Source organism: Chiloscyllium plagiosum, chromosome 25, assembly GCF_004010195.1.
Source record: "Chiloscyllium plagiosum isolate BGI_BamShark_2017 chromosome 25, ASM401019v2, whole genome shotgun sequence".
Lineage (NCBI taxonomy): Eukaryota > Metazoa > Chordata > Chondrichthyes > Orectolobiformes > Hemiscylliidae > Chiloscyllium > Chiloscyllium plagiosum.
Genome location: NC_057734.1, coordinates 26,290,574 through 26,310,551, shown reverse-complemented (window position 1 = coordinate 26,310,551; position 19,978 = coordinate 26,290,574). Strand labels below are relative to the sequence as shown.

Here is a 19,978-nt window from a genome sequence, read left to right as displayed (position 1 = left end):
TGAGAATTGCCTGAAGCTCACAGGAAAGATTCCAGATCTTGTATAAACAAAAAGTAATTATCATTTCTAATAGCTCCAAAACAAAATTTGTAATCTTTGGCCTAATCAGAGTCGAGAGTGTGGTGCTGGAAATGCACAGCAGGTCAGGCAGCATCCAAGGAGCAGGAGAATCGATGTTCCAGGCAGACAGGCCATTACAGTACCAGGATCATGATCACCTCCATCTGTTCATCCATCACAATTCAGCAGAAAATCAAATATATACTTTACATTCAATCAAGCTACATTGAAAGTTTTTAACATAAACGATTGTTCCTACTGCTCCTCTGATGGTAAAAACATAAGGCAGTTCTTTCCAGATTTTCCCAGTTCATGCATGAAAAATGGAATATTAAAAACCATGTGCGAGAATCCCAGATTACGAGGGTGTCTCGACTTTGAAGGTCAAGTATAATTCCGGAGGATGACACAATTGGTCTATTTTGATTGAATTAGTAATTAATCAATTGTTGCTGCTTTGCTTTGTGACGAGGAGACTGATCCTAAATCACACGTTGCAGTGGATTCCTAATTGCTGAGCAATCACGGACACAAAGCAATCATTATCCAGCAGTTAATTAACAACTGGGAAAGCACCATAAAAATTATATCTGTCTGTTAAATTGCATGCATTAATTTTTTTTCAGAAAACTTTACCAAGGTAATCATGATTCTGGTGCTTTGGTGCAGTCTCTTTTTAGGCTGCCTGATTTTCATTTTTCAGTTAATGGACGATAGCCTCCATTTTTCATCTAACCCCTTTAAACAAATTTTAAAAAAGCATTACTTCCCAATTTATCATAACTATATCTCCTATACTGACATTGCATTGGTCTAATTCCTCCTTTGCTTTGGCCACTGTTTAAACAAAGGGATACCCCTGAGAAACACAGCCTTGTGAATACTAACACAGTGTGCACATATCCAGTTAATAACAGAGGATTTATTATTTTGCAGCCAAAATCATTAGAATACAAGGATGATGTTCTATTCCTCTATATATTCTTTATGATTATTCTGTGTAATGGAAGCTCCAGCAGCAGGTCATGACAGTGACAGAAGCCACTGAGCAAGGGAGTTCTGAGAGACTTCCTCCAGTAAGTGACAACAGTGAGGGAGGGCAGCTGAAGCAGTCAAACAAACTCTCACTGCAAAAGAGTATCTTTGGTGGAGAGTGGGCTGATCAGAAAGGAGGACAGACAGAATAAGGAATTCCTTAGCCCAAAGTAACCTACACAGTTCTTCCATGTACAATGTGTATAGCCGTTGTTTATTCCTACTGTTCCTGCTTGTATTGACCTGACACTAGTGGAATAACGAAACCCTGCTTCATCATCATTGGACCAGGTGTGTATTCAAATCTCATGTTGCATTAGAATATGGATACAACTATAATTATGTAATTTATTATGTGCTGTGACCATCTCATGTTTTCTAATTAAATTAACCAAGGTGTGCCAGTATCTATTGTAATGATTTGGGTTAATTTTCATTTCTGAGACCTAGGCATAATGTAACCTAACATCCTGCGCAATCCATGGGCTATCCATTTTACCTGCAGCTACTTTTCAAACTCCATAGTAGTAACATGGACCAAGTAAAATTGTAACAACCATCAATTCCATCTGCAATTGCTACTTCCAAGACTCAATGTCTGGATGCTGCAGAAATAGAACGTAAGTACTCTGATTAAAAAAAAGGTTTTCCTCACAATTTTAACAATTCAATAGATGTTTTATATATATTTATAGTTTACAGGACCCCAATATCCAAAATCACAATACAGTTCTGTGGGTTTACTCTATTGCTTAACTATTATCAATAAACACAAAGCAATTTCATTGAGCGTTGCCTTTTACTGTCTGTTAAGGATATAAATCAATCTCCACTTGATACCACTGTTTTACTATTAGCTTGGTTCATTGTTTTCTTGTCATGTTACTTTATTTATGCTATTCTGTCATAACTACTTTGCAACTTTTCTGAAAAAGTGCAATGTATCCATTTACATCATTAACAAAAAGACAGTAGTGACACTTCTATTACCACACTGTTGGGTTCACTGATTTCCTAATCGCACACTTCAAAGACCACAAGAATTGAAATAAATACTTGCATTTATGCATCACCTTATCACATCACGATTCCTTAAAGGACCTGATATTTTCAAGCCCAATAAACTGTCCTGCAGTAAATCGTTACATCACAGGCACCGAAAAGATGCATGATGAATTAACCCTTTGTTTCATATTGGATGAGAGAGGAACGTTGACCGAATGTTGCTGTTCTTTGGAACTATTTCTCATTGTTGCTACTTATCTGAAGTCTTGTTTCTGCTTTTAAACCCATCAGACTATTTGGCCTCAATCCTCATTATTCCAATACAGTGCCAATTAAGGGCCTCAAATGTGAAGCCTGTAGGCATGAGTGTGTGCTTACTCTTGACCAACCAGGTTATCCAGTATCAGATTTAGCTCAAACATCTCAAGCAATACTATCTTTTCCACTGAGCTGCCAGATCCCCCTACCATTTTAGGTTCAACTTCGAGGGTTTCCAAACATTGCCAAATTGCTTTCTCTTGCTTTGACATGCCGGACTCCCCACCCCACCCACCCTCATTTCAAATGTGAGCGCTGATATGTATTTTCATCTTGAAATTTGAGATGATCTACTCAGCTGTCTCAGTCCCCTCTCTGCCTACCTTGAAAAGATTTTCTTTTCCCTATCTGCTTCCTCAATCCCTCTACTGACTCAACGTTTGATCATCTTTGGTCCAATTTTACTCACATCATCAATTTCTCAATCTCCTCCAATCCTGCATATATGACCTCTTTCAAAGCTATTGTCAGTAATGATACCCTTTCAAAGATCATCCCTGGGATCCTCTGCAGAGATCGATGATTATCTTAAAAAAATGCCTCTGAGGTAAGTATGATGTCCTGGTCACCTCAATGGTCATCTACTCCGGCTGCAGTGAGGGGGTGGACCGTGCCCAGCATGGGTTCTCCTGGTCCATAGCTTTAGCAGTATGTACATTGAAACAAAAGACATACATTGTTAGTTACCAAGTCGGGCCTGAGCTTGTACCAAGACCTGAAGAAACCACACAAAAAACAAAATCAAAGACATTGCCAGTGATAGTGACAATGGTCTGAAGAATGTAAAAAAGCACTAAGCAAAACTGAGTAAACACAAGGACCATGGGGCAAGGCTGATGTACAAAGCAACAGGACCCTCTGAGAATGTCCTGAAGGCAGTGGCTGGTCATTAGACCCAAAGTGAGGTGAAATGAGGCCTTCTCCAAAACAGCAGCATATGGCCACCAACTCAGCAGTTACTGCTCTTTCCTTGATGGAGTCAAAGGTCTGATGTGAGCGTTTATATTGGGAAGTGCAGAAGACATAGTTGCATAGATGCAGAGCCTGACCCATGTTTCCATTTGACCAGAAACAGCCCCCCGAAAGTGTGTTCCAGACCAGCTGATTTCAAAAGATCAGTTCAGGGAGAATCATGAGATCTCCTTGAATTCTGAACCTGTGAAAAATTAACTTTGGGGAAGTGGTTGGAATGAAAACATAACCAATCATCATGAGAATGTTTTTGGTTAAATGTTGTGACCCAACTTCCCCCTACCACATGACCTGACACCTCTGCTACCCCGTACTGGCCCAGAACCAATCCAATTTCCCCACAGGCCGTACCCTATTCATCTGGCATCCAACCCTTGGCAGTCTATCCAATCCCTAGTATCTTTCCCAGCTGGCATCCCTCTTACCTGGTATCCTGTCCCACTTCTATCCATCTGACATCCTGCCCTCACAGCAGCCCAACATCACATTTACTGTATGTACCTACTGCTTTGAAAAAGAGCACTGTTTGTCTTTCTCTGGCAGTTCTGTGTGTGTAATGAACTGCCTGAAAGGAATAATGGCTCTGCCCCAAGCAGGACTTCCTCTTAAAAATGTAGAGCTATCTTCTTTTGTAAAGAAGGGCCAAATTGGCGATCTGCATGAGATCACTACTGCTTGGAAAACCTGGTCAATAGTATTTTATTTCATACCCAAAGGGTAAAAATGATTACATTTGGAAGAGAACATATTGGTCATTCTGGAACTCCACTTTGAGATACACAGATTAATCAGACCAGCATATTGTTATTTTCTCATTTTATTGTTTTTTCCCTTCTGGGAATCAGCGCACAACTGTAATATTTAACAAACTTGTACTTTAGTGTTAAAGGTCATATATTGAGGAAAGATGTGCATTTTGCATTCCCACACTCTCTATTCAAAAGAGGTTGAGTACATACTATTTTCTGTATACATCAGAGGACAGAAAAATGTAACATGTTTAAAGCTGCATGATGCAAGAACAGTATAACAAGGTACCAACAGATATGAAGCATTAACGCCTTAAAACGGCGGTGCTCGGACCCGACGTAGTGCACCAGTTGGAGGACGCTCAGGTGTGCGGTGGGATCCCGTCCGCGCTCACACCAGCCCGGATGGAATTTCACATTGGCCCCAAGGTCCCGTACTTCCCGCGGGAGCCTGTGCCCCACAACCTGAGCCGCCTCCGAAATTTTAATTTTGTTTCTTTCATAGATGTGAAAAGGAGGGCTTTATATAGACTGCTGCTGCACACCGTCCACTTCTTCTCCCTCATCCACCGTCCGGACACACCTTGGCCTAACCACTTGCCACCGGGCGGTGGGGATCCCCAGTGGAGGGCTCTCTACGTGGGAGTCCTCCCCCTTTCTCTCAGGGATCTGGGATGGAGAGTGCTGCACGCAGCAGTCCCCTGCAACCGCAGATTGCGGTGGTTCACGGACTCCCAGCCCAACTGCTTGTTCTGTGGTGCTGTGGTGTCCGTGGACCATGTGTATATTGGGTGTGGGCGTTTGCACTCCCTTTTTGATTTTCTGAAAAACCTCCTCCTCTGCTTTTGGTTGCACTTCAGTCCCACGCTCCTGAACCACCCCTGAGCCTGTGGAAGACTGCAAAGTTATAGCCAATTTACTCCAGTTGGCTAGCCTTTGGCCCTTCATTTTCCACAATTTCTCTCAATTGCTGATTTGCTCAACAGTGTCCTCACCTTTGCTTTTGTCATCATTCCCAACAAAACCATTATTATGTCCCACACTGGTCGCTTCCTCATCTCCACTGCGTTAGAGATACAAAACATAATCTTGAAAGAAAAACGCAAATAACTTAATCTGTCTCCAGATCTGGCTAGGCCAGATAAACCAATTTTGCTTCTCACTGTCATCATGAAACACTGCACATTACACAAGGGTCAGCCTGGAGCTGACTTTTGAGAAACTTGAAACCTGTTGTGACTAACAACAAATCCCTCTGTTCAGCCTCTTCCAGCTACCCACTGAGCCAAACATCGTCTAAAGTTTCCTCTTGGCCTAACCTTGAATTCCCATCTTTGTCTAGTTTCTATCTCCTCCTCATGCCCTCTCTGAGTTTATCTTGTCCAAGAAATTCACCTTTTTCCATCTCAACCCAATTCTTACTAATATGATTACTGCCTAATAGGATCTCCAGGTTGGTTGATATTATCAAAAGTTCTCTCTTTAGGTTTTGACTCTCTCAGCCTTTAAATCTACCATCATCACCCTTCTCCTCAAGAATTACCCTTGACCCCATCACTCTTGAAAACTACTACTCCATCTTTGACCTGCCTTTCCTATCCAAAGTCCTTGAACAAGTTGCCACCTTCCAAGTCTATGTCCATTTTTCCCAGAACTCTGTGCTCAAACCATCAGTCAGAACGCCTATGTCCTTCACAATATCAACTGACTCCACCTCTGCCTCAGCTCATTTGCTTTTTAATCCATTATTCATTGCTTTGTTTTTGTAACTAGGTCAACCAGGTGGACCTCATAGAATATAAGTTTCCTAATTGAGGACTGTTAACCTGGTCCAATCAGAGAGCCCTGGCACTGCCTGCCCCTCTTCCGCGGTTACGTTAGAGCCCGGGTGTCCTTGGAGAAGGAGCACGCGGTGTCGACCAACACCCCGGAGTTGTTCAGGGAGAGGTGGGCGCCGCAGGGAGTGGAGTGCATCATTTCTCCCTCCAACTCTATTTTGATTTAGTCCCTACCCTCCCCTTCACTGTTTTGATCACACAGCACTGCCCTTTGATGTGAAGGGCAGTGTTTGTCACTGGCCACTCAGGTGTTTTCCTATCTTCCTGGTGATGGAAATTGAATAAAGATTCGTGCACTTTGTGTCTTTCACTGTGTATCACATGTATACACACACACCATGGGTGCTGGGGAAAAAAATAAGCACTCCCACAGTTAGGCGGTAGTGTGGGGAAAAAAGGGAAGAAAAATAAATAAATAAATAAAAAGGAGAGTTGTCACTGGCCAAAAAAAAATGAAGCATTGTTTATTACAGGGGGAAAGTGAGGACTGCAGATGCTAGAGATCAGAGTCAAAATGTGTGGTGCTAGAAAAGCACAGCCGGCTAGGCAGCATCCGAGGAGCAGGAGAGTCGACGTTTCGAGCACAATCTCTTCATCAGGAATGTGTAGGTGAGGGGGGCGAGGCGGCTGAGAGATAAATGGGAGTAGGGTGGGATGGGGGTAAGGTAGTTGGGAATACGATAAGTAGAAGAAGGTGGGGGGGGGTAATGGTGATAAGTCAGAGTGGATAGGTGGGAAGGAAGATGGACAGGTAGGACAGTTCAAGGGTGCGGTGCTGAGTTGGAGGTTTGGATCTGGGATAAGGTGGAGAGAGGGAGATGAGGAAAATGGTGAAATCGACATCGATCCCGTGTGGTTGGGACCCACTCTCCACTCTCGGCACATTTCCTTGTTGCCGCAAGAGGTATGAAACATGCTCCCCACCTCCATCCAAGGTCCCAAGGGATCCTTCCACATCTGACAGAGATTATTCTGCAAATCCAAACACCTCATCTACTGTGTCCATTGCTCTTGATGTGGTCTCCTTTACACTGGGGAGACAGGACACCAACATGCAAAACGTTTCAGAGAACACCTCTGGGACAAACACACTGGCGAGAGGTTCATCAGATTCGCTAACACGTTCCACCCCAACCTTAAGTTCACCTGGAACATCTCCCTCCCCTTCCTGGATTCTCTACATCTACATCAAAGGTCACTGACTCAACATGGACATCTTCTACAAATCCACTGACTCCCACAGCTAACTGGACTACACCTGCTCCCACCCTGCCTCCTGTAAAAATGCTATCCCTTATCCCCAAATCATCTGCCTCTGCCACATCTGGTCCCAGGAGGACCAGTTCCACCACAGAACAGACCAGATGGCCTCCTTCTTCAAAGACTGCAATTTCCCCCTATGTGGTCAATAATGCCCTCCAGCACAACTCAACCACTTCTCGCACCTCCGCCCTCAAACCCCACCCCTCCAACCGCAACAAGAACAGAACCCCCGATCCTCACCTTCCATCCCACCAACCTCTGCCATTTCTGCCACCTACAAACGGACCCCACCACCAGAGATACATTTCTCTCCCCACCTCTATCTGCATTCAGTTAAGACCATTCCCTCTGTGACTCTCTTGTCAGATCCACGCCCCCACCAACCCACCCTCCCCTCCCGGCACCTTCTCCTGCCACCACAGGAATTGCAAAACCTGTGCCCACACCTCCCCTTCACCTCTGTCCAAGGTCCTAAAGGAGCCTTCCACATCCAAAGATTTACCTGCATTTCCACACGTCATTCTCTGTATCCGTTGCTCCTGATTCAGTCTCCTCTACATTGGGGAGACAAGATGCCTACTTGCAGAACGTTTCAGAGAACATCTCTGGGACACATGCACAAAGCAACCCTACCGCCCTGTGGCCACACAATTTAACTCCCCCTCCGCCAAGGACATGAATGTGCTGGGTCTTCTCCATCACCAAAACCTAACCACCTAATGCCTGGAGGAAGAACGCCTTGTCTTCTGCCTTGGGACCCTCCAACCACACAGGATCAATGTGGATTTCACCAGGTTCCTCATTTCCCCTCCACTCACCTTATCCCAGATCCAACCTTCCAACTCAGCATCAGCCGCATGACCTGTCCATCTTCCTTCCCACCTATCCATTCTACCTTGTCTCCGACCTATCACCTTCATCCCCATCTTCATTTACCTATTGCCTTCTCAGCTACCTTCTCCCCAGCCCCACCCCCCCTTCATCTCTCTTACCCATTAGCTCACAAGCCTCATTCCCAACGAAAGGCTTACGCTCGAAACATCAATTCTCCTGCTCCTCGGATGTTGCCTGACCCACTGTGCTTTTCCAGCACTACAGTCTCGACTCTGATCTCCAGCATCTGCAGTCCTTTCTCCTACTTCAACTCCTCCCATTCCACCAAGGACAAGCAAGTCCTGACCCTCCTCCACTGCCAAACTCTAGCCATCAGATGGAGGACGAACATCTCATCTTCTGCCTTGGGAACCTCCAAACACATGCAGTAATGTGGATTTCACCAGTTTCCTCATCTCCCCTCCTACCCCACCTTATCCCAGATCCAACCCTCCAACTCTGCACTGCGATCATGACCCATCCATTTTCCTCCCCACCTATCCGCTCCATCCTCCTCTCCGACCTATCACCATCACTTCCCCACTTTCGTCTGCCTATGTCATTCCCAGCTAAACCCCAGCCCCACCTCCTCATTTATCTCTCAGCCCCCTTTGGGCCTCCCCAATTCCTGATGAAGAGCTTATGCTCGAAACACTGACTCTCCTGCGCCTCGGACGCTGCCTGAACGGCAGTGCTTTTCCAGCACCACACTTATTGACATTGTTTATTGAGGGCAGAGTGACCGTCTGTGCGCCTGCGTAAAGGTTCGCCCTGGCCACTTTGACCTTTTTTTAATCAACCTGCTGCAGAGTTAACACAACACCTCTGAAGCTAGTGAGAGTCTCCGGTACACACTACCCTGTGCCACAGAGCCCCTGGGTGTCATTGTAGTGGACGAAGAGCCTGGCCATGGAAGACTCGGGCACAACCCACACTTCTCTGCGCAGTTTCTCCAGATCGCTGTGATGGTCACGTGACGGCTTCGTTCTTGGAACGCAGTGACGTTGCGCGCACCAGCTGATGGAATGTTGAGACAATGGCTGCGCCGTTTTATAGGTTGATGTCTCGCTGTAGCCGTTTGTCCAGGTCATTACCATGAAATTGCTACAATTCTTCATTCTATTGACCGGGTTCGCCCTCCTCTCGCCGAGGAGACTTAGCTGTATTGGTCTGGACGTGCGAGACCCTCCTCTAGTAGTGTCGGTGAAGTGTTCTGCTCTCCGGCCCCACAGCCGGCTTTAACTTGTATTTTGTCTTTTAGAAGGACCCTCTCCCTGGCTCTGCTCCACAGCAGGAAACGAAGGTGGCAAAGAGTGGCGCTGGGGCTGGGTGCAACGCTGGCCGCTATTCCCATTTCACAGGTACAGCTACCATCTATTTTTAAAATGCCCGTTATAAGTAGGGAAGTAGTCTGAGGCGCGCGTCATTCAGAGCTGTAAATGTTGTTCAATAATGTGGAGTTTGAACATTTGCATGAGACAACCGGAGCATGTACCCTGATCACGACGATCGGTTATCGTTTTAGTGCTGAAAATGTGTTGCTGGAACAGCGCAGCAGGTCAGGCAGCATCCAGGGAACAAGAGAATCAACGTTAGGGGAATAAGCCGTTGTTTTAGTCTCAACCTCGCCCCTCATTTTAAAACCTGATTGAGGTACACTAACAAATAATGCTATTTCTAAGTTCTTTAGTCAGAGAAACTTGTCGCTGTGGCACGAACAGTTAGAATATGAAGTAAAATTAATGCCCGGATTCTTTAGGTAGTTTGTTCAGGATTGCAGTCCAAGCGTGCAATTTACCAGTGGATCTTTACAATATAAAAATTGTAGGGAAAAGACCACGTGATTTACCAAGGCTGCCCCACAAGGCAATGTGACTAAACGTTAGGTCATTGTGTTCTTCATTGGCTGCCTTGGGATCTCCTGCAGTTGTCAAAGGTTCTGTGTAATGGCAGTTTGTTTTTTTTTGCTTTGAACAGATTTTTTAAAAACAACAGGACAAATGTTGGAAAAATCTGAAAAATTTCTCTCTGATCTTGCGATGATTGTAACTAGTATGGAATGAGCTGGCATAATTATAACATTTAAAACCCATCTGGATGAGTATATGAATAGGAATGGTTTAGAGGAATATGGGCCAAGTGCTGGGAAATGCGACTAGATTAGTTTAGGATATCTGGTCGGCATGGATGAGTTGGATTGAAGGATCTGTTTCCGTGCTGGATTTGTCTATGACTCTAGTGCAGCGAACTACTCTTGTATCATAAAAACTGAAAGAACTACAGATGATGTCAATCAAAAACAGAAATTTTATTAGGGCTGGTATGATGGCCCTGTAATTAACACTGCTGCCTCACAATGCCACGGATTCAGGTTCAATTCCAGCTTCTGACTGTGCAAACTGCACACAGACATTCTCCCTGTGTCTTTGTGGGTTCCTGTCAGGTGTTCTGGTTTCCTCCCATTGTCCAAAGATGTCCACATTAGGTGGATTGGCTATGCTAAATTACCCAGTGTTCAGGAATGTGTAGGTTAGCTGTGTTATCCATGAGAAATGCAGGGTTATAGGATAGGGTCGGGGGATGGGTGTGAGTGGGATCCTCTTTGGAGGGTTGGTGTAGACTTGTTGGGCCAGCTGTCTGTTATCACACTGGGGATTCTATAAGTTGTTGGAAAAGCTCAGCGGGTCTGGCAGCATCTGTGAAGAGAAACCAAAGTTAATGTATCATCAGATGATCCAGTCATAATCTTTACTCCACATAGGAGCTAGTCCCATGAATACAGTCAGGGCTCCCTGAGCAAGCTGACCACTTTTTCTGTTGCTTCCCTATCCTGTGGGAAAAGTGGAACCACTGACTATCAAACCATCCCCCACACAAACCGTTTTGCTTTGTTTTATGTTGAATATTACAGCTTTATACCAGGTTTTGTTTTGGTAATAACTTGTCAACATTGGTCATGACCTTTTTTGAGAAGTATGAACTATGTTGCTAAGACAGGAGATCTCAGATAGGTTAGGGCTTCACTTATATGATCAGTTTATTCTCTTACTCTCTTCACATTGAATGATGGCAGACAAGTTGTTCATTTGGAACAGTCATTCCATTGCTGAGGAATACATTGGCAGAGCTGGCAGCCCTTCTGCAATCTTTCTGCTTCTCTGGCTCCCACTGTTTGCTTCTGAGATGAGTGGCCATTTTCTCCTCCTGTTACTCCCCCTCCCCTTTTACTGGAGGAGAGGGAATACCTTAAGTGAATGGAGAAATAATCCTGTCAGGGTGAAATGGAAATGGGCAAGTTAAAACTTAGGGACAATATTTCACAATTTTGTAAGATGTCTTCAGGTATTGCTTTGGGCAGTGACTGTGATGATTTATCTCATAGACAGGAAAATATGACTACACATGCACCCCTCTTCATAGACCTTCCTCAGTGCTCTTTGCAATGCAAGAAATTGGTCATTTGGTGCTTATTTCAGATTCTCTGGGTTTGTGGCTTGACTTTTGTGGGTCCAAGGGGTTGTAAAAGTACTGTTGCCTCATTAAAAGCAACAAATTTGGATAATGCAAATGAATGGGAAAAGCAGCTGCCACATGTGTGTGGTGTGAATTCCATCAAAGCACCAAAATGGAGACTTGCTACTACTTTACGTCCAATCTGTTTGCACCTGTAAAAGGCAATTGAGAGCCAGCATTTCTTTTCTTTCTTCATTCATGGGACATGAGCATCAGTGGCAACGCCAGTGTTTTTTTTTGTAATCACTAATTGCCATTGATAAAGCTGTTGCCTTAACAGCACAAAGTACTGTGAGGAAGAGAGTTCCTCAAAATGATCTATGACTTAGACTCCTACAGCACAGAAACAGGCCCCTTGCTGTCATGCTGTCCACGATCCCATACTAATCTAATCTCACCTGCCTGCGCTTGACCCATATCCCTCCAAACATTTCTTATTCATTATTTAAATATCTTTTAAATGTTGTAACTGTACATGCATCCACCACTTCCTCTGGAAGTTCATTCCACACACCAAACCATTCTGTGTTTAAGAAAAACATTGGCCCTCATTTCTTTTGTTAATCTTTCTCCTCTTGCCTTAAAACATGTTCTCTAGTCTTGAAATAGTTCACCCTGCCATTTGTCTTAACGATATCCCTCATGATTTTATTAACCTCTATAACGTCACCCCTCGACCTCCTACACTCCAGTGAAAGAAGTCCCAGCCTCTCCTTATAACTCAAACCCTCTGTTCCCAGCAATATCCTGGTAAAACTCTCCTGACTTACAGGAGAACTTGCAGTTTCATTTATTCATTCACAGGATGTGAACATCACTGGTTAAAGCCAACGTGGTGAACTGCTGCCTTGAATGTTGCCGTCTACAATGCCATTAGGGAGGGAGTTCCAGGATTTTGTCCCAGTGACAGTGAAGAAACAGCAATATATTTCCACGTCAGGATACTGTGTGATTTGGAGAGAAACTTGCATGTGATGGCTTTCTCATTTATCTCCTGCCATTGTTGGTAGAGGTTGAGAGTTTCGAAGGTGTAGTCTAAGGAGCCTTGGTGAGTTACTGTAGTGCATCATGAAAAGGTGCATATTGCTGCTGCTACTGTGTTGATAGGAATAAATATTGAAGGTGTTAGGGCACCAGTCGGATGTGCTGCTTTGTCCTGGATAGTGTTGTTATTGGAGCAGTACAGATGGGGAATATTCCATCACACTGCTGGCTTGGCGTCTGTCTTGTAGATGGTGGACAGATATTGTGGAGTCAGGAGATGAGTTGCTCATTGCAGGATTCTTAGCCACTGTAGTCAGTGTTTATGTGGTTATTTTGGCTCACTTTCTAGCCAATGGTGACACCCAAGATGTTTTTTTTTGTGTGGGGGAAATTCAATAATAATAATGCCATTGAATGTCAAGATATGATAGATTCTCTTATTGGTGATAGTCATTGGCTGACACTCGAGTGTCACAGATCTTTGCCACTCGGCCTATCTGTCTAAAGATGCTTAGATTCTTCAGTCTTTACTTTTGCTCTGATATACTGAGTTCCCCATCATTGAGGATGCAGATATTTCTGGAGACTCCTCTTCCTACACTGTGGTTGATTGCCCATCACCATTTATGCCTGAATGTAGCAGGGCCACTAAGCTTAAATCTGATGCATTGGTTGTGGGATTGTATAGCTCTGTCTGTTGTTTACCAGTCCTATGTGGTAGCTTAATTGGTTGACACCTTGTTTTTGGGAATATCTGGTGCTGCTCCTGACATGAAAAATGTATTGCTGGAAAAGCGCAGCAGGTCAGGCAGCATCCAAGAATCGACGTTTCGGGCATAAGTCCTTCTTCAGGAATGAGGGTGTGCCAAGCAGGCTAAGATAAAAGGTAGTGAAGAGGGACTTGTGGGAGGGGCGTTGGGAATGTGATAGGTGGAAGAAGGTTAAGGTGAGGGTGATAGGCCGGAGAGAGGGTGGGGCTGAGAGGTCGGGAAGAAGATTGCAGGTCAAGAAGGCGGTGCTGAGTCTGAGGGTTGGGACTGAGATAAGGTGGGGGGAGGGGAAATGAGGAAGCTGGAGAAATCTGCATTCATCCTTTGTGGTTGGAGGGTTCCTAGGCGGGTGCAGGTGAATTTGTGATGGACATGGATGGATCCCTTGGGGCCTTGGAGGGAGGTGAGGGGGGAGGTGTGGGCGCAAGTTTTGCATTTCTTGCAGTTGCAGGGGAAGGTGCCGGGAGTGGAGGTTGGGTTGGTGGGGGGTGTGGACCTGACAAGGGAGTCGCGGAGGGAGTGGTCTTTCCGGAACGCTGATAGGGGAGGGAAATATATCCTTGGTGGTGGGGTCTGTTTGGAGGTGGCGGAAATGACGATGGATGATACAATGTATCTGGGGATTGGTGGGTTGGTAGGTGAGGACCAGTGGGATTTTGTCCTGGTGGCGATTGGAGGGGCAGGGTTCAAGGGCGGAGAAGCGGGAAGTGGAGGAGATGCGGTGGAGAGCATCGTCGATCATGTCTGGGGGGAAATTGCAGTCTTTGAACAAGGAGGCCATCTGGGTTGTTCAGTATTGAAATTGGTCCTCCTGGGAGCAGATGCAGCGGAGACGAAGGAATTGGGATGGCGTTTTTACAGGGGGCAGGGTGGGAGGAGGTGTAATCTAGGTAGCTGTGGGAGTCGGTCGGTTTATAGTAAATGTCAGTGTTGAGTCGGTCGCCCAAGATAAAAATGGAGAGGTCTAGGCAGGGGAGGGAGGAGTCTGAGACGGTCCAGGTAAATTTGAGGTCGGGGTGGAAGGTGTAACTAAAGTGGATGAACTGTTCAACCTCTTCGTGGGAGCACGAGGTAGCGCCGATACAGTCATCGATGTAGCGGAGGAAAAGGCGGGGGGCGGTGCCAGTGTAGCTGCGGAAGATGGACTGTTCCACATCCGACAAAGGGGCAGGCATAGCTGGGGCCCATGGCTGGTTTGGAGGAAGTGGGAGGATTGGAAAGAGAAGTTGTTCAGAGTGAGGACCAGTTCAGTCAGTCGAAGGAGGGTGTCAGTGGAAGGATACTAGTTGGTTTGGCGGGAAAGGAAGAAGTGGAGGGCTTTGAGGCCTTCGTGATGGGGGATGGAGGTGTATAGGGACTGGATGTCCATGGTGAAGATAAGGCGTAGGGGGCTGGGGAAGCGTAAATCATGGAAGAGGTGGAGGGTGTGGGTGGTGTCCCGAAAGTATGTGGGGCAGTTCTTGGACTAAGGAGGACAGGACTGTGTCGAGATATGCAGAGATGAGTTTGGTGGGGCAGGAGCAGGCTGAGACAATGGGTCGGCCGGGGCAGTCAGGTTTGTGGATTTTGGGCAGGAAGTAGAAACCTACATACCCTGCAGTCAGCCCTACCCCAGCTCAGGACAACACTCTCTCAGACCTGCAAAGGACCTCTACTATCCTTCATCCTCCGAAGAATCTATACACTAAACAAACAGTTCTTCCTAGCCATATCGGAAATTAAAGACAGGAAGTACCAAAAACTTTCATGTACTTACCCCCACACTCCGGATTCCTCAGCCATTGAGGTTACAGATTGTAGTGCCTCATGAATGCCTTAAGTTGCTAGATCTGTTTGAAATCTGTCCCATAGAACACAATGCCACCCAAAGTGATATAGTCCTGGCTTCATGTCGATAATACTTTGTCTGTACAAAGACTGTGCAATGTTCGTTCTTACTGATGCTGTTGTGGACAGAAGCATCTGCTCTCGGGAAATTGGTGAGGATGAGGTGAAGTACATCTTTTCCTTTTTCACGTCCCTCAGCACCTGCTGCAAGCCCAGTATAGCAGTAACATCCTTTGGGACTTAGCCAATTCAGTCAGTACTAAGCAACTAGGCCACTCTTGGATAGATGTTCTCTGTCTTTCTGCCACCCCACCCTGTGCACCCTAGCAGTGGTGTTCAACGTTGAGGAGAACTGATTTGTCATCTGAGGAGGGTGTAATAGATTATATGTGCTAATCAGCAGGAGCTTTCCTTGCCTTTGCTTGACCTCATGCCCTGAAACTTCATAGAGCCCAGAGTCGATGTTGAGGACTCCCAGGACAATTCCCTCCCGACTGTATCCCTTGGTGCCACCACCTCTGGCAGGTCTGTTCTGCCAATGCAGCAGGGACATAACCAGTGATGGTGGTATCTGGGACGTAGTCATTCTCATGGAGTCATTATCTGTGTAATGTAAGGCTGTTGCTTGATTATTCTGTGCTAACTTTGACCAAAGTGCAAAAAAAATTTACTAAGGAAGAGTTTGCAGGGTTGTGTGTGCTGTTGCATTTCTAGTGCCTTGGTTGATGATAGGTGATCTATCTGGTGTCATTCCTTTTTGTGAGACTTTGTGTTGATACTGAGTGACTTGCTGGGTCAGCTAAGAATCCCCTACATTGCTATGGAACTGGAGACATACATAGACTAGACCATGTGAGGTTGGCAGAACCAGATGGATAATTGATAATGGTTTCATCATTCTTGGACAAGCTTTTAATTACAGCTTTATTAATTCCATTCACATTTCATCATCTGCTCTGATGCAATTTGAATCCATGTTCCTAGAACATGTAGCATTATCTGTAAGTCACCCTTTCTCCTAAATTGGTGGTTCAGGAAATATAAATTAGATTTAAAGTATGTAAAGGAAGCAAGTAATTATTTGAACTTAAATCTGGGATTAAGAGGTGAAGATGATTTAAACTGGAAAATAAAATACTTCCAAAAAAAAATTCCAACACTTCCTTCTGTTCTGAAGGAATGAGTCTTGAAGTTGACAGTTACTGTTTTCAGGGCCAGTGATGTTGACTGGCACTAATTTTGCTGATGATATTGTAAAAATCACTTATTTGCACTATTAACATTTTTGGGCATGTTTAATGGGGATGGACTCCCATTCATGCTGTGCTATGTCTTTCCATGGCACACCCATTAGCGACATTGTCCTACTGCAACGTGAGGTTGGGTAACTTGAGCCGCTGTTTCCAGATTTACACATTTAATCGCACGTGTACAGAGCATGGATTTTATTCCATAATGGTGAGTTCTGGGAGCCTCAATGTTATCATGAATGGAAGGTCTGTGCTATGAACTGCCTCTGTAATTTGGATCTCTTCTGGTGAAGGGCTTCTGCTCAAAACGTTGACTCGTCTGTCCCTCGGCTGCTGCCTGATCTGTGCTTTTCCAGCACCACACTTTTATCGCCTGTGTTCTCTCCCACCTTGCTTACCAACCTTTCTGAAATAGATGCTTCAATTTTAGTTTTTTAATGAAGTGCCTGTGCAGAGGAGAGTAATTTATTCTAATAACTTAATCGAATGGAATTGGTGTACAGAACTGAAATAAGTTTATTAGTTTGGATTAATTATGATATTCATAGTGTGTATCTGCAAATTCTGCCTTTAACGTTTCCTCCCAGTTGATGATATTTATACCTAACATTTGATTTTTCAGTCGCAGTCTGCGTCAACGTCTCTCGCCCATGAGGATTTAATCAAACGCGCTGTCTCATTGGTAACTGATGGTGCCAATACTTTTCTGTCACAAACAACACTTGCACTTATTGATGCTTTGACAGAATATACTAAGGTATGTTGAAGTAGTTTGCTTGGAAGCAGTCAACAATTTTAATTTTTTTTTAATCTACAGGCTGTTTTCCTCAGCCGTAGGCCTAAGAATCTGCCCTTAGCAGTAGTTTGAACTTCCATTTGCTAACTGACACAACTTGCTAGAAGATTTTTATGTATTCCTGAAGTGAGGACTTGGGCTATATTATACTCTGTCTGGGCACCACGTGTTTTTGGTGGTGATCAGTAAGTTGATCTCCCCAATCATGTCCAATCATTGTACAGAAGAGGCCACTTGGCCCACAGAGTCTGTAGTTTGGTTAAAACACAGACCCTATGTGTCATAAGTCAAAAAAACCTATGTTTTCTTTGTGTTTACAGAATGATATATGATTGTAATAGAATGGTAAACTTTTCATATAAATTTATACAGTTTTAAAGAATTCAAAATATCATAACTCCTAGTTGTCTGTTAAAATGTTAGCCTAATGAAAGTAAATCTGTCTCTGTGTATTACTTGTTTTTCTTAAAAGAAATGGTGTCTTGGTATAAGTATGTTGGTTTACTCTAGGCTGTCCACACTTTAGTCTCCCTTCAGCAGCAGTATTCTGGTCTTGTTGGCCACATAAGCGATAAAGAGGAAGATGCCATTTGGCAGGTCATAATTGAGGCTCGTGTAAAGGTATGTTTCAATGTTTTCTCTCATAAGTACTTCAGAGCTAAAATGGGAAGGGAACTTTTTCCTGTTTCAAATTTCTGGCATGAGTGACGTAAGATAAACCACATGAAATTCAGCCTGTTGCAAAGTGTACTTTCTGCTCCAATACTGTCCTTTACACCTAACAGCAGAACAGCATTCTCTACTTTGCAACCCATTCCATTTCATTTGTTGAGTTTACCAACCTTGTTTCAAACTGAACGCATTTTAGTTTAGAGTTTATATTTGCAAGAGATAAATTAAGATTTCCCATTGTAGGGCATGTATGCCAGAAAGGATATAGCTACTATCCCAAAAGGGGGCATAGACTGAGAATTAGAATCAGACCGTTCAGGCGAGATGATCTGAGGCACTTCTACAGAAACAGGGCGATAGATGTTTGGAACTCTCTCTCACACTAATTGCAGTGGATACAGGATCAGTTAATTTTAAATCTAAGATAGATAAATGATTATTAGACAAAGGTATTGAGGAATATGGGCTGATGGCAGGTATATGGAGTTAGGCCACAGATCAGCCATGATCTCATTTTAGTTGGGTGGAACGGGCTTGAGGAGCTGATTGGCTGGCTTTGGTTCCTATGTTCTACTGACAATATAGACAAAGCTGGGTTCAAATCCAGCTCGATAAGGTGTTTACCACACCCTGCTGTAAATAGTTAATTCTCAGAAACTGTGACCATCAGAAGGTTAGGGATATATATTGTAAAATCAGAATACAGATGAAAATTTTAATTTGTTCATTCTGAAATTACTTGCTTCTCTGACCAGTTTCAAAAATTGCAATATTAGGCATTCAGTCCGTCCATTCAAGATGACCTGTATCCCCTGAATTAGGCGAGGAGATTGGTTATTCACCTTGTTCTACCTCTAAATTAGGTCAAGGTTATTCGGTTTGTTCTGAATTCCACATTCCCTCTAACCCCAATAATCTCTTGTGTCCATGCCATGAATCTCTCCACCTCTACCTGAAAAATATTCAATGACCCTTCGTCCACTGACGTCTGAGGCACATAGTTCCCATATTACTCCAGCCTCTGATTTTCCCCTTGTGCCTAAATGGCCTTCTCCTGTTTTAAAAATCTTTCCCCTAATTCTGGACTTGCCTACAAGCAAACATCATTTTAACACTCCCCTTCTCAAAACCATTCAGTATCTTAAGCTTCAGTCAAATCACTCCTCCCTCTCAAACTTCAGTGAAATCCAATTCAGCCTGTCCGATCTTTCCTAATAATAGGGAAGCTTATTCACTCCAGATATCAAATCAATAAACCTCCTTTTGAATTGTCTTCAATGTGTTTAAAGCCTTCCTTCAATAACATGACAAAATCTGCACGCAGCATTAGACATAAGATGGATGAGCTTGAGGCTCTTTTGGAAATTGGCAGATACGATATTGTGGGGATAACTGAGACGTGGCTTCAAGTGGACAGGGCCTGGGAAATGAATATTCAAGGCTACACGTGCTATCGTAAGGACAGACTGACGGGCAGAGGGGGTGGGTGGCCTTGTTGGTAAGAGAGGATATTCAGTCCCTTGCGCGGGGGGACCTAGAGTAAGGGGATATAGAGTCAGTGTGGATAGAGCTGCGAAATACTAAGGGTAAAAAGACCCTCTTGGGTGTCATCTACAGGCCCCCAACAGTAGTCTGGATGTCGGATGTAAGTTGAATCAGGAGCTGAAATTGGCCTGTCGTAAAGATGTTACTACAGTTGTTATGGGGGATTTTAACATGCAGGTAGACTGGGAGAATCAGGATGGTATTGGACCTCAAGAAAGAGACTTTGTGGAGTGTCTCAGAGATGGATTCTTAGAGCTGCTGGTGCTGGAGCCGACCAGGGAGAAGGCAATTCTGGATCTGGTATTGTGTACCGAACCAGAATTGGTCAGAGACCTCGAAGTGAAGGAGCCATTGGGAAGTAGTGACCATAATACATTAAGCTTCAATCTGCAATTTGAGACGGAGAGGGTACAGTCGGAAGTGACAGTACTTCTGTTGAATAAAGGGAACTATGGAGCTATGAGGGAGGAGCTGGCCAAAGTTCAATGGTGCAATACCTTAGCAGGGA

General features: G+C 44.4%; 1 protein-coding gene across 3 annotated transcripts in view; it reads left to right on the top strand.

Annotated features, from left to right (window-relative positions):
• The first annotated feature begins 9,088 nt into the window (after positions 1-9,088).
• Positions 9,089-19,978, top strand: part of LOC122562687 (diablo homolog, mitochondrial-like) — a 17,512-nt gene continuing 6,622 nt past the window's right edge. Inside the window, exons 1-4 of one of the 3 annotated variants that reach the window (XM_043715761.1) lie at positions 9,089-9,199; positions 9,375-9,474; positions 17,080-17,214; positions 17,764-17,874. In XM_043715761.1, the coding sequence (XP_043571696.1) occupies positions 9,150-9,199; positions 9,375-9,474; positions 17,080-17,214; positions 17,764-17,874 (396 nt within the window). In that variant the 5' untranslated portion in view covers positions 9,089-9,149. The remainder of the gene's footprint in view (positions 9,200-9,374; positions 9,475-17,079; positions 17,215-17,763; positions 17,875-19,978) is intronic. The other 2 variants (XM_043715762.1, XM_043715763.1) reach the window with 2 other exon arrangements.